The 13,257-nt window shown below is 39.0% G+C and overlaps 1 protein-coding gene across 1 annotated transcript in view; it reads left to right on the top strand.

The window, feature by feature from the left end:
• ASIC5 (acid sensing ion channel subunit family member 5) overlaps positions 1-13,257 on the top strand; it is a 37,922-nt gene that overhangs the window by 17,448 nt on the left and 7,217 nt on the right. Inside the window, exons 7-8 of the mRNA XM_044930381.1 lie at positions 2,592-2,648; positions 4,773-4,941. Coding sequence (XP_044786316.1) covers positions 2,592-2,648; positions 4,773-4,941 — 226 coding nt within the window. The remainder of the gene's footprint in view (positions 1-2,591; positions 2,649-4,772; positions 4,942-13,257) is intronic.

The following is a 13,257-nucleotide window of genomic DNA, read 5'->3' as shown; positions in this document are numbered from 1 at the left end:
GCTGTTTCACATTCTTAAGTAATTCTATGCTGGAAAACCATCCATCTGACAAATAAACCTCCTAGCAGGGATATCTGGAAAAGAAAAGAGCCTTGTATTGTCTGAGCTGGTCCCCAAATCCGACTTCAACATTTTCAATTGGGTGCTCTTAAGCTGCTCATCAAGACTTTTCTCAGTTTGAAAGAAACAGTAGATCTTCTTACCAATGCTGAATATTTCCTTGTTGAGACCTTTTTGTTGTTGTTAGAAAGACTCTGTAGTCTCCTTTTGCATCCAGTCTGAATGCTTTCAGAGCCACGGATGTCTGAGCCGAGCCCTGGACAGGGCATTGGAGCAGGGTGGATGGAGCTGGCCTTGCACTTAAGTTCTGCAGCTCCTGGAAAGTAAGGAGCAGCAGGAAGTATCCAACCTGCATGGCCTGACAAGTTATAACAGGGGGAGTGAGTATGCAGGTGGTCTCAAAACTGCTTGACACAGAACTCACTCCATGTAATAGCCAGATATTTCTATTTAGATTTCCTTCACCCTATTCTCCAGTGTATTTATGAAGAAGTGTAGAGTGATTTAAGGGGTGAACCAGTCTGGTCCTACAAGCTTACCAGTTCCCCTTGAGATGGCCCATCACACACCACACACACGCACACACACACAAACACTCACACACACCACACACACAGTCACACATGAACATGCTAATGCTGTCCCTATAACAGGGGTTGCAACTCAGCAAATAGCTTCTCAGAAATTTTGAGAATCACCACTTCCTTCTTTCCAGAATTTTTATTTTTTGTCTTGTGGCTCCTCCAAAACTGGCATTCTATAAAACTGCTAATTCTGGCTCTGAGTCTCATTCCTAATTACAGAAAATTCCAAAGTTACAGGAAAGGGTCTAAATTGATATATGAAAAATAATGTTACAGTTTTAAAATGTATCATTTCTGACAAAACAAAACAAAAATGAAATAACTAATAAGAATCAGACACTAGGCAAAATGAAATGTAAAACACAAAGCATGACATATGCACAAACTTTGAGGTGCTTGCAGAAATATAGCTTATTTGATTTGATCCTTAGTTATCCCTCTAAGTCTGCTTACAGATGAGGAATGAGATTTATACACATTGAATGAACTAGCTGAAGAACTCCCACTAGCAAATTGTAGAGGCAGTTCTAAAAATCAGCCTTTCAGATGTGGGTCATTTCCAAAATTTCATCATTCTTGATGTGTGTATGTCCCGTCGCTTCAGTCGTGTCTGACTCTTTGCGACCCTGTGGACTGTAGCCTGCCAGGGTCCTCTGTCCATGATATTCTCCAGGCAAGAATACTGGAGTGGGTTGCTGTGCCTTCCTCCAGGGGATCTTCCCCACCCAGGGATTGAACCTGCATCTCCTGCATTGCAGGCAGACTCTTTACCACTGAGCCACCTGGGAGTTTAAACTCACTTTTACATTTATCATCTCATTTTTTTCTACGGTGATTGTAAGATGTGCAAATCACCATTTTACAAATGAAGAAACCAAGTTTCAGAAAGTGGCTTGCCTAAGCATTACCTCTTGGTAATGAGAGAAATATCATTCAAGAAGTAAGCCACAGTGTGGTAAGAGAGACTTCTTATAGACTCAGTGTTCAAGGTAGACTTTTCTTTTTTATTTTTACTTCTTCACAAAGCACACTTCCCCCTTGTCAGCTGAACTTCTCCACAGACTGTAAGTGATGTTCTCTGTTGTTTGTTTTAAGGACCATTGAATAAACACTGAGCTCACCCCAAAGATTCATGGGTTATAGCAATAGACAAGTGCTGCATTAAGGTGCAAAGACTGAAGTTTTAGAATCAGCCTGGGATGAAACCCAGATCTGATTGAGATTGATTCTGTCCCAAGGTTCACTGCAGGTGCTCCACAGAGAGTGCTACTTCCCTGCCCCATCCTACCACTAGATAGGCAGCCCCACCAGGTGTGTGGGTTTATGTATATTTAAATCAATGGATATAGGGAGCTGGACAGAAGGTGAAGAGATAAGTCTAAGCCCCCTAACTGCTTAGGCAAGCCACTTTCTGAAACTTGGTTTCTTCATTTATAAAACGGTGATTTGCACATCTTACAATTACTGTAGGGAAAAAAATGAGATGATAAATGTAAAAGGAGTTTAAATTCCAAAGATATGAACAGTTGAAAATTATTATTCCTACTTTCAGTTCAGTTCAGTCTCTCAGTCACATCAGGTCTTTGTAACCCCATGGACTGCAGCACACCAGGCTTCCCTGCCCTTCACCAACTCCTGGAACTTGCTCAAACTCATGTCCATAAAGTCAGTGATGCCATCCAACCATCTCATCCTCTGTTATACCCTTCTCCTCCTGCCTTCAATCTTTTCTAGCATCAGGGTCTTAAGATTTTAAGTGATATAGACAAATGGAAAGAAACATGGAGGAAACAAAAACATTATTTTCTTCCTCCCAGTGTGCATTTTCATTGGGTATTGTATTTTCATACTAGCTTTTGCAAAATGATAGATGGAGAGTGTTTTTGTCATTATTTCACTCATTTCATAAAATGTAAAGTCTCTATATTTACCCTTTTTATTTTTAAGGAAATGGGATAGAGTGTGACCTACAAAAGTTTTACAACTGTGTGTCTCCTATACTCGGTAAGTGGCTTAATTTATTTCTTTATTTTCAAGATTTATATGAAAGTTGCTCAGAATCAAACAAGACTTTAAATCATACTATAGATAGTTCAGAAATTAAACAACAGAGACTATAAGAGGTAGGTTTTCAATGTTCTTAAATTTAATAACAATAGCTTACACAGTAAAACACAATGAAAAGCCTTTCTTATTTCAAAATACATCTGAATCAAAGATATGCACTATCAAAGTGACAGTAAGAGAGCTGTGGTTTTTACTTCTAATTTTTTTAAACTGTAAACATTTTTATAATGAAAGTAGCTTTGTTGGGTTTTCTTATTACATACATAAATCACACTTGTTGTGATTAGTTCAAACATTACAGAATAGGAAAGAATCACTTGAAAATCAAAGCAGTAGCATCACTTTGAAAATTACTGTCACAATTTAGGTGACCATTCTTTTCCTCATTCATTTCACTATATGTAGCTTATACAGAAGTGTGTATGGATAGTTTTTACATAAATGGAATCACAACGTACATGACACACATACTGGAGACAGCTTCCTCTTAAACAGCATTTTTCACTTATATATCTCTTACCTTAACTCTCAACCGATGTTAACGCTCCAGCACATTCTACCATAATTTTCTCCACAAATATAGTTTTCTGTTTATGATTTTAAGTCATTGGTTTTTTTATTAAAATGGAATCATATTATATACCCTTCTATGAAACTTGCTTATCTAACCTGTTGCAGAAATATCTCTAGGACAGCAGGACAAGATTTCAGAGACTCCTTTTAATGGCTGTAAAATATTTCATGGAATGGGCATGAGTACAAATGATCTGATATTTTTAAACAGCTTTACAAGCTGAATATGCAGAAGTCACATTACTAAGTGAGGAGTTAAGGTTACATTGTCAAATTTCTTGTCATTTCCTATCCCTGAAAAGGGATGAATGTGAAGTTTGGGGAAACATCATGCATGCAGTTACTTCTTGGGGGAGTTTTATGGGAAAATGGGATCAGAAGAGTGCATGTGTGTGTGCGTGTGCATGTATGTGTCTGTGCATGTACATGTGTGTGCGTGTGTGTGTGTGCAGGGAAAACATGGAAGTTATTGCCAGTCATCTTTCAGAACCAGGGGATGCCTACAAAAGTCATGCTCAGAGGAGTATCAATAGGACAATCTAGAAAACAAGCCCAAAGTTGGTCCTTATTCAAGGTCTTGGTAAACAAAGGATTCACAGGAAAGAGTTTCACTAACAAAACCACAAGGAAAACAAGAACTGGAACATTTGCTGAAAGCAAAGAACAGTGAGATAGGCCCAGGCACTGGTCCAAAAGTGCCTGTGGGCAAACACCACTCCCTTCCCAACACACACTCACATGGGTGGTGTGGTTGCTGAGGAGAAGTCAGAGGACAGGGAACTGAGTGAGAAAGTCCCTGCATCCCCAGACCTGAGGACCTCAGCACCCCACAGCACCATGCACACCATCTTTATTGAGACAAGCCCAAGAGTACATTTCGTTTAAACCTGTGTCACTCACTTTCAAAATGATGTTTCTAAGGATTCATTTTGATATTTGGCAAAACTAATACAATTATGTAAAGTTTAAAAAGAAAAGAAAAGAAAAGAAAAAAAAGAAAAAAAAAAAAGTTCCTCTCAAGGTGACCTAAGGTCACAAAAACTTTCCATCTTTTACCCAAATGTCTAATTTCTTGTGAAAATAAGCCCAGAGACTTTCTGGTAAGAAATTCTTACTTCTAACAAAGATATGAATCCAGTGACACCATGAATTCAAGGTTAACCCCTATGATTGTCTTCTTTGTTGTATTTGTACTAAAATGTAAACAGAATATAAATACCACTTCTTAACGAAGCAGTGATTGAACTTGTTAACCACTGTTTTAAACATAGGGGTTTCCCTAAAGGCTCTGACTGTAAAGAATCTGCCTTCAAGCAGGAGATGTGGGTTCATTCCCTGGGTCAGAAAGATGCCCTTCAGAAGGAAATGGCAACCCACCCCAGTATTCTTGCACAGTGAAAGTGAAATGATAAAATTTTTAAAAGCTCTGTCCTCCCCACTGTGAAATAATCTTTTTCTCCAAATATCCTATCCTAATTTTCATTTCAGACCACATTGAAATTAAGGGATTGTGTACAGTGGGAACACACAACTCCAGCTGCCCTGTACCTTGTGAAGAAACAGAATACCCTGCGTTCATTTCTTATTCCACTTTTCCAAGCCAAAAAGCTTTGAAATATCTTTCCAAGAAGTTGAATCAAAGCCAGCAATATATCAGGTATTTGTTTCAGCTTTGTACATTATTTCTAATTAACATACATATTTTATTTACTTTCAAAGACTCCAGGAATAAAATTCTGATCAATCACAGAAAGCAAGGGCTGACAGCAGTGAATCATCAATGAAAGCCTAGAATTTTAAAGGTAGAAAAGAGCTTGTCTTTCAATCCCTTAACTTAATTAAGTGAAAAGTGAAATAAGGACTGAATAATTTGCTTATGATCTTACATTTTTGGCCCAACTGGGGAATAATGCTAACATGACTGAAAACATGAAAATCCCTTACCTGTACATTATAAGGGCTTCCCTGGCAGCTCAGCTGGTAAAGAATCTGCCTGCAATGCAGGAGACCCCAATTCAATTCCTAGGTCGGGAAGGTCCCCTGGAGAAGCGATAGGCTACCCAGTCCAGTATTCTTGGGCTTCCCTGGTAGCTCAGACGGTAAAGAATCCACCTGCAATGCAGGAGACCTGGGTTCTATCCCTGGGCTGGGAAGATTCCCTGGAGAAGGGAATAGCTACTCACTCCAGTATTCTTGCTTGGAGAATCCCCATGGACAGAGGAGCCTGGCAGGCTACAGTCCACGGGGTCATAAAGAGTCGGATACGACTGAGCAGCTAAGCACAACCACATATTATAAAGTTTGGGTATACTAATAACTGTATTAATTAAAGGGAATACAAACTATTCTCATTTTACAGAGGAGAGGAGTGAAGTTACTGCATTTCAAGTGAACTGTCCTGTGAATGTCCTTAGTGGCACACAGGGAATTTATGCCCCAAACCTATAACTCTGGTCTCTGTATATTTTCCACAGAGATACATCACTACAATTTTGATGAACTAAAGATTATATTAGATCTCCTGCTATATTACTCTCCTATCAGAAATAACAAATCGAACTTCCTAAAAAATATTTTAAAAATCAGGCAGCATCATAACATTTATCTTTGTATTTTATTCATATTTTTAAGCTGAGGACCTAAAATAGCAATATAGTACATTTGGTGTTTGTACTTAAGTCTATTATAATAAAATATATTAACTAATTAAAAGTGGATTTACTTTTGCACAGCCAAGTATCTGACTTTGAAAGCATATTTCAGGTTTTAAGCTGGTATGTATTTTAATGAAACAAACAAAAAAGCATTCTCCCAGTATAAATTTCTAGACAATAAAATGATCTTTCAAGTCAGGAAGAAAAAGTCTTTTCATTAAGATGGGGTTGATAGGGTAGCACTTTAAAAACCTGGATAAAAAGATAGAAAACTAGAAAATTTGCAGCTGTATCTTTGTCAGCACTTCTGTCTCTAGTATAGATGCCTCTATTTCATTTTAATATGGAAAACTGGTATATTTATAATATTATTCCTATTATACTTAGCTGTGCCTGAGAAGAGCAGTTCATGTGATTTTTTGGCTGGAAAAAATCTCCTGGGCTCACTGTTTATCATGCAGAGGATATAGACTTTATTTTAGAGACATATTGGTGAAGTCAGAAAAGAAACTCATTTTTATACAAAATGACTCTAGAGAACATTGTTGTTTTTTCTCCTAAAATTTATATTATTGTAAGTAGCTACCCATTAACCTCATCCTATAACTGACACATGGGGACCTTGCAGGCTTGTGACTAGCAGAGGCCAGTGCCGGGAGGGCTAAGGTGAGTGGCTAAACAAACACAGCTGGACTCAGGGCTGTCCAAATCCTAGACAGAGCCAGGGGTTAGAAATCACACATATAATTAAAAATTTGCTTTGTGCACAGAGATCAAAAATTGAAGAGTGGTTAATCAGAAAACATGAAGAGTTTGTTGTTGTTGTTTAGTTGCTAAGTGGTGTCTGATTCTTTCGCCACCCCCATGAACTGTAGCCCACCAGCCTCCTTTGTTTATGGGATTTTCCAGGCAAGAATACTGGAGTGAGTTGCCATTTCCTTCTCCAGGGGATCTTCCCCACCCAGGGATCGAACCTGCATCTCCTGCATTGGCAGGTGGATTCTTTACCACTGAGCCACCAGGAAAGACCATACAGTTCGTTAGGAAAGCAGATATAAAAGCTTAGCATCAGTAGGACTTAAAGCACTCTTAATTTAATCATGAAGTGATGGCAGTGGCACAAACCAGCCCCAGACTACGACCAGTCTGAAGCCCCAGGTGGCAGTTGCTGGGTCCCATCAAGAAGGAGGTGAGAAGATTAGCCTGATTGAAGTGGGCCCTATGGAAGTGAATTGTGGCTGAATTTAGGCCAATTTCATTAGCAAAATAATTTTTTGTGTGTTGAATTGAACGAATTTTCAAGTGAAATTTGTATAAAATGGTTTGGTTTATAAAAAAAAAAAGTATTCCCCTTAATTAATCCAGCACTAAAACTTAAGCATGTGGAAGCATTTTTTAGTGTTTTATAAATGCAATAAACACTCTATTTTTTCTTTGATCTTCTTACCCTCATTAAAACCCAGATTTTATTTTATAATTGTACCTCTTGACATAAATATTCTTGGATCTAAATTCTGAAAAATTTTCCTATCACCATGAAATGTAGAGTCAACAAGACCCAAATTACCGGCAAGTCACTCACTTTGGAGGAGCTGAGTAAACCTTGTGATATTTTTATAGGGGTTGAATTTATCTTCTCCCCAAAACACAAATAGATAATTCTGGAAAATGACTGTAAGTTTTGTGCTTGGGAAATTAAACAGTATTATCAGTTTACATGCAAATTTGGATCACAAAAAGATTGCAATATTGCTAAAATTTCTCAACTTCCAAAACAACTTTATTATTTCCTTCACTTTGGCTGCTGTTTTATTATTTGCAAATATTATGATACCCCTTGCTTAGCTACTTAAACACAGTACATTCCCCTGTTACCCAGGGTTAAACCAATAGAAATTAAGTAAACGTATTAATGATATATTTTGAATTAATTTTATTTGGGAATATTGATTTCTAAATGGTAAACAATAAAGAGAGTGATTTACAACCATGCCTCTCAGATATTAAAGATACCACATAATTCCAGGAATCATTGCTAATAGAACCTATTCTTTTTTACTTTTAATTTTATATTGGACTATAGCTGATTAAAAATGTTGTGTTAGTTTCAGATGTACAGCTGTTCCAGTTACACATATACATATATCTATTCTTTTTCCAAAATCTTTTCCCATTTACATATTATATTACACAATAGGATCTTTCTTAATGAAACTATTGTTGCATATGAAAACCATCAGGTAGTTGATTTTTACCTCAGTTTAAAAGACAGAGAGGTTAAATATTTATAAATTTATTCATTAGCTGTTTTCTTCTTTGATTTGTTCCTTTATTTGTCCATTTCACAAATTGGAAATGAGTGCCTTTTGTGTGTCAGTATTCCAGAGTGCTCTAGAAACTAGAGATACTTTTGTGCATAAAAGATAAACCCCTGCCATGCTGCATGCATGCCCTGTGGAGTGAAGATGGACAATAAATATATGGGGCAACCAGCCATGGTGCTGAGTGCCTGGGAGGGGAAGGGACAGAAAAGAAGGAGTCAGAGTCGGGGAGGGCTGGTCTCAGCATGAAGGACTGAGATCAAGTAAGACTGTCCTGGCAGGGTGACAGCTGAGCAAAGACCCAGTGCTTCTCAAACTTGTCAGTCCCTTTACAGTCTTCAGAATCCCTGAGGAGTCCAGTGAGTTCTCCTTCATGTGGGATTTAAGTATCAATATTTGCCATATTAGGAAAGTAAGGTGTGACTTCTTAAATTTATTGATTCACTTAAAACAACAATAATGAATGTGCTATACAGTGACATAAGTAAAAGTTTTTATAAAGATTAACTATTTTCAAAAATGTTTAGGAAGAGGAGTGGTATTGTTTTAGGATGTGGTAGGTTTCTTCAGTGTCTGACAAGAGAAGACAGCTGGATTCTCATTTTGCATTTAATCTGTTGGGTTATGTTGTTTGGTTGGAGAACATGAAGGAAATCTTGCATGAAACAGATGTATGGTTCAAAAAGGGAGGCCTATTTTAATAGCCTTTATAGATAATTGTGATATTTTTCTTTGATGATACATCAAAAATCAACAAGACTAGCTTGTTACATGTTAACAGCAGTATGTGTTTTGTGATTTGCCCAGAGGGACTGAGGTCAACTCTTGACTCAATATTTGATGGCACTGTTGAGATTCATGGTACCATACATGCATCAGGAGGGTATGAGAAATGTACTTATTGTTCACATAATGACACTTTCTGTGAACAGAAGGGCAGGCTCGCAGGCAGAACTTTTCCTGGTTTTTGAGAGAACAAGAAAAGGCAGCTGGCTCTGCCTGGCCTTATGGTTTTGAGATAGGACTTGGACAAACAATCCGAGATGAAGGCCAGGGTCTGTGTGGTTGAACTTTCCCAGGGGCCAAAGGGGGAAGACCATGGCTTTCTCATCAGTTTAACTCTTTGAGGACAAGAAAGGGGCGGGGTGGCATTTGAAAGCTGTCATCTCTGAAATGTCAAAACATATCAGTGAATTTTTCATATTCAATTTGATTTATATTCACTGAACTTGCACTTTGAATGGGTCTTTTATTCGTGCATGGTTTGGAACATCATTTATTGGGTGTTAGAAAAATTCTTTTAGCTATGCACATTTTCCAAATATCGATCTACTTTATTATATAATACACATTGGAATGTAATAACATTACTTTTCCTATCATGCTGCTGCTACTGTTAAGTCGCTTCAGTCGTGTCCGACTCTGTGTGACCCCAGAGACGGCAGCCCACCAGGCTCTGCCGTCCCTGGGATTCTCCAGGCAAGAACACTGGAGTGGGTTGCCATTTCTTTCTCCAATGCATGAAAGTGAAAAGTGAAAGGGAAGTTGCTCAGTCGTGTCCAACTCAGCGACCCAGTGGACTGCAGCTTACCAGGCTCCTCCATACATGGGATTTTCCAGGCAAGAGTACTGGAGTGGATTGCCATTGCCTTCTCTGTTTCCTATCATAAAAGTCTTTAAAAATTGAGTTATCAAGCTCATCATAGCAGACATAAATTTTCCAAAATTTTAACTTTAGCATAAAAGTTAAAAGCTTAAAATTTATTATTAACCTCGTCTTATCAGTTATTCTCCTTGATGCAACAAGCTCATTTTGTTTATTATTGTGAAAATCTCTGCCAAATTTCACATTCTTAAGAACTATAGTTTGTCAGCCATTCCTTCAAGTGAAAATTATGTTCTATATCAAAAGTGGCTACTGCAGCTTTCTTGAAATAATAATCATAGTGGAAATGTTAAATAACATGTCAGTATTTTATTAAAATAATTTTGACTTTGTGAACTTCCAAAAGAGATAACAGGGACCCCTAGGGGTCTGTGTGGGCTTCCCTGATGGCTCAAGTGGTAAAGAATCCACCTGCAATCCATGAGGTGTGGGTTCCATCCCTGGGTCAGGAAGACCCCCTGGAGGATGGCATGGCAACCTACTCCAGTATTCTGGCCTGGAGACTCCCATGGACAGAGGAGCCTGGCAGGCTACAGTTTATGAGGTTGCAAAGAGTGTGATACCGAGTGACTAAGCAGGCATGCACAGTAGGGGTCTATGACCACACTTTGAAAATTGTTAGGCTTTAAGGTGATAATCAAATCCCTTATGTTATACAGTGGAAGTGAGAAATGGATTTAAGGGACTAGATCTGATAGATAGAGTGCCTGATGAACTATGGACTGAGGTTCTTGACATTGTACAGGAGACAGGGATCAAGACCATTCCCATGGAAAAAAAATACAAAAAAGCAAAATGGCTGTCTGAGGAGGCCTTACAAATAGCTGTGAAAAGAAGAGAAGTGAAAAGCAAAGGAGAAAAGGAAAGATATAAGCATCTGAATGCAGAGTTCTTAAGAATAGCAAGAAGAGATAAGAAAGTCTTCCTCAGCAATCAATGCAAAGAAATAGAGGAAAACAACAGAATGGGAAAGACTAGAGATCTCTTCAAGAAAACTAGAGATACCAAGGGAACATTTCATGCAAAGATGGGCTCGATAAAGGACAGAAATGGTATGCACCTAACAGAAGCAGAAGATATTAAGAAGAGGTGGCAAGAATACACAGAAGAACTGTACAAAAAAGAACATGACCAAGATAACCACGATGATATGATCACTCACCTAGAGCCAGACATCATGGAATGTGAAGTCAAGTGGGCCTTAGAAAGCATCACTATGAACAAAGCTGGTGAAGGTGATGAAATTCCAGTTGAGCTCTTTCAAATCCTGAAAGATGATGCTGTGAAAGTGCTGCACTCAATATGCCAGCAAATTTGGAACACTCAGCAGTGGCCACAGGACTGGAAAAGGTCAGTTTTCATTCCAATCCCAAAGAAAGGCAATGCCAAAGAATGCTCAAACTACCGCACAATTGCACTCATGTCACAATCTAGTAAAGTAATGCTCAAAATTCTCCAAGCCAGGCTTCAGCAATATGTGAACCGTGAACTTCCAGATGTTCAAGCGGGTTTTAGAAAAGGCAGAGAAACCAGAGATCAAATTGCCAACATCCGCTGGATCATAGAAAAAGCAAGAGAGTTCCAGAAAAACATCTACTTCTGCTTTATTGACTATGCCAAAGCCTTTGACTGTGTGGATCACAATCATTTGTGGAAAATTCTGAAAGAGATGGGAATACCAGACCACCTGATCTGCCTCTTGAGAAACCTATATGCAGGTGAGGAAGCAACTGGACATGGAATAACAGATTGGTTCCAAATAGGAAAAGGAGTATGTCAAGGCTGTATATTGTCACCCTGCTTATTTAACTTATATGCAGAGTACATCGTGAGAAATGCTGGGCTGGAAGAAGTACAAGCTGGAATCAAGATGGCCAGGGCAAATATCAATAACCTCAGATATGCAGATGACACCACCTTATGGCAGAAAGTGAAGAAGAACTAAAAAGCCTCTTGATGAAAGTGAAAGAGGAGAGTGAAAAAGTTGGCGTAAAGCTCAACATTCAGAAAATGAAGATCATGGCATCTGGTCCCATCACTTCATGGGAAATAGATGAGGAAACAGTGGAAACAGTGTCAGACTTTATTTTTTTGGGCTCCAAAATCACTGCAGATGGTGACTGCAGCCATGAAATTAAAAGATGCTTACTCCTTGGAAGAAAAGTTATGACCAACCTAGATAGCATATTGAAAAGCAGAGACATTACTTTGCCAACAAAGGTCCATCTAGTCAAGGCTATGGTTTTTCCAGGGGTCATGCAAGACCACTGGTCATGCGACAAAGGTCTGTTTGCCAAGGCTATGCGACCACATGTGAGAGTTGGCCTGTGAAGAAAGCTGAGCACCGAAGAATTGATGCTTTTGAACTGTGGTGTTGGAGAAGACTCTTGAGAGTCCCTTGGACTGCAAGGAGATCCAACCAGTCCATTCTAAAGGAGTTCAGCCCTGGGTGTTCTTTGGAAGGAATGATGTTAAAGCTGAAACTCCAGTACTTTGGCCACCTCATGCAAAGATTTGACCCATTGGAGAAGACTCTGATGCAGGGAGGGATTGGGGGCAGAAAGAAAAGGGGACAACACAGGATGAGATGGCTGGATGGCATCACCGACTCGATGGACGTGAGTTTGAGTGAACTCTGGGAGATGGTGATGGACAGGGAGGCCTGGCGTGCTGTGATTCATGGGGTTGCAAAGAGTTGGACATGACTGAGCGACTGAACTGAACTGAACTGAAGGTGATATAAGAGCTGGTCTCAATATTAAAGGGGAAAAGGCACCTCAGTAAGGAAAACCACATGCCAAGAAAAGTCCTAGACTAACAGCGCACCTTGTATATGGGCAGAATAGCCTGGAAAATGGTGTGGCAGGAGGCAGAGTAGATGATAGCCAAGGATGGGCAAGCATCAATCACCATGAACAGGTCAGTGGTAGATAGAAATCTCATAACACCGCAGAGGGCGAGTCTGGGGTGAGCTCTCACCAGTAAAGTGATATGATTTACAAGTTGCAAAAGTATTGCCTTGGTTCTTGTGTGAAGAGCGGAGGATGAGTATCTGTTGAGATGGAGTACACTAAGGTCAGAAGCAGAAGGAGAAATCAGAAAGCGATTGGAAAAATCCAGGTGAGAGATGATGGAAGTTTAGGCAAAGGTGGTCTCAGTGGATGCGTGAGAGGTTGGATTCTGGGTATATTTGAAGGTAAAGCAAATACTGATGGATTAGCTGTGAAGTTTTATGCATTAAAAATGAAGAAATATATGAAGTTTGACTTGGAATATTTGAAATATCTGTTGAACATCAAGTAGAATACCAAGAGGTAATTTGATGTATCAAT

Source organism: Bubalus bubalis, chromosome 17 (genome assembly GCF_019923935.1).
Source record: "Bubalus bubalis isolate 160015118507 breed Murrah chromosome 17, NDDB_SH_1, whole genome shotgun sequence".
NCBI lineage: Eukaryota > Metazoa > Chordata > Mammalia > Artiodactyla > Bovidae > Bubalus > Bubalus bubalis.
Note: the sequence above shows the minus strand (reverse complement) of the source record. Positions and strands in the feature narration are given on the sequence as shown.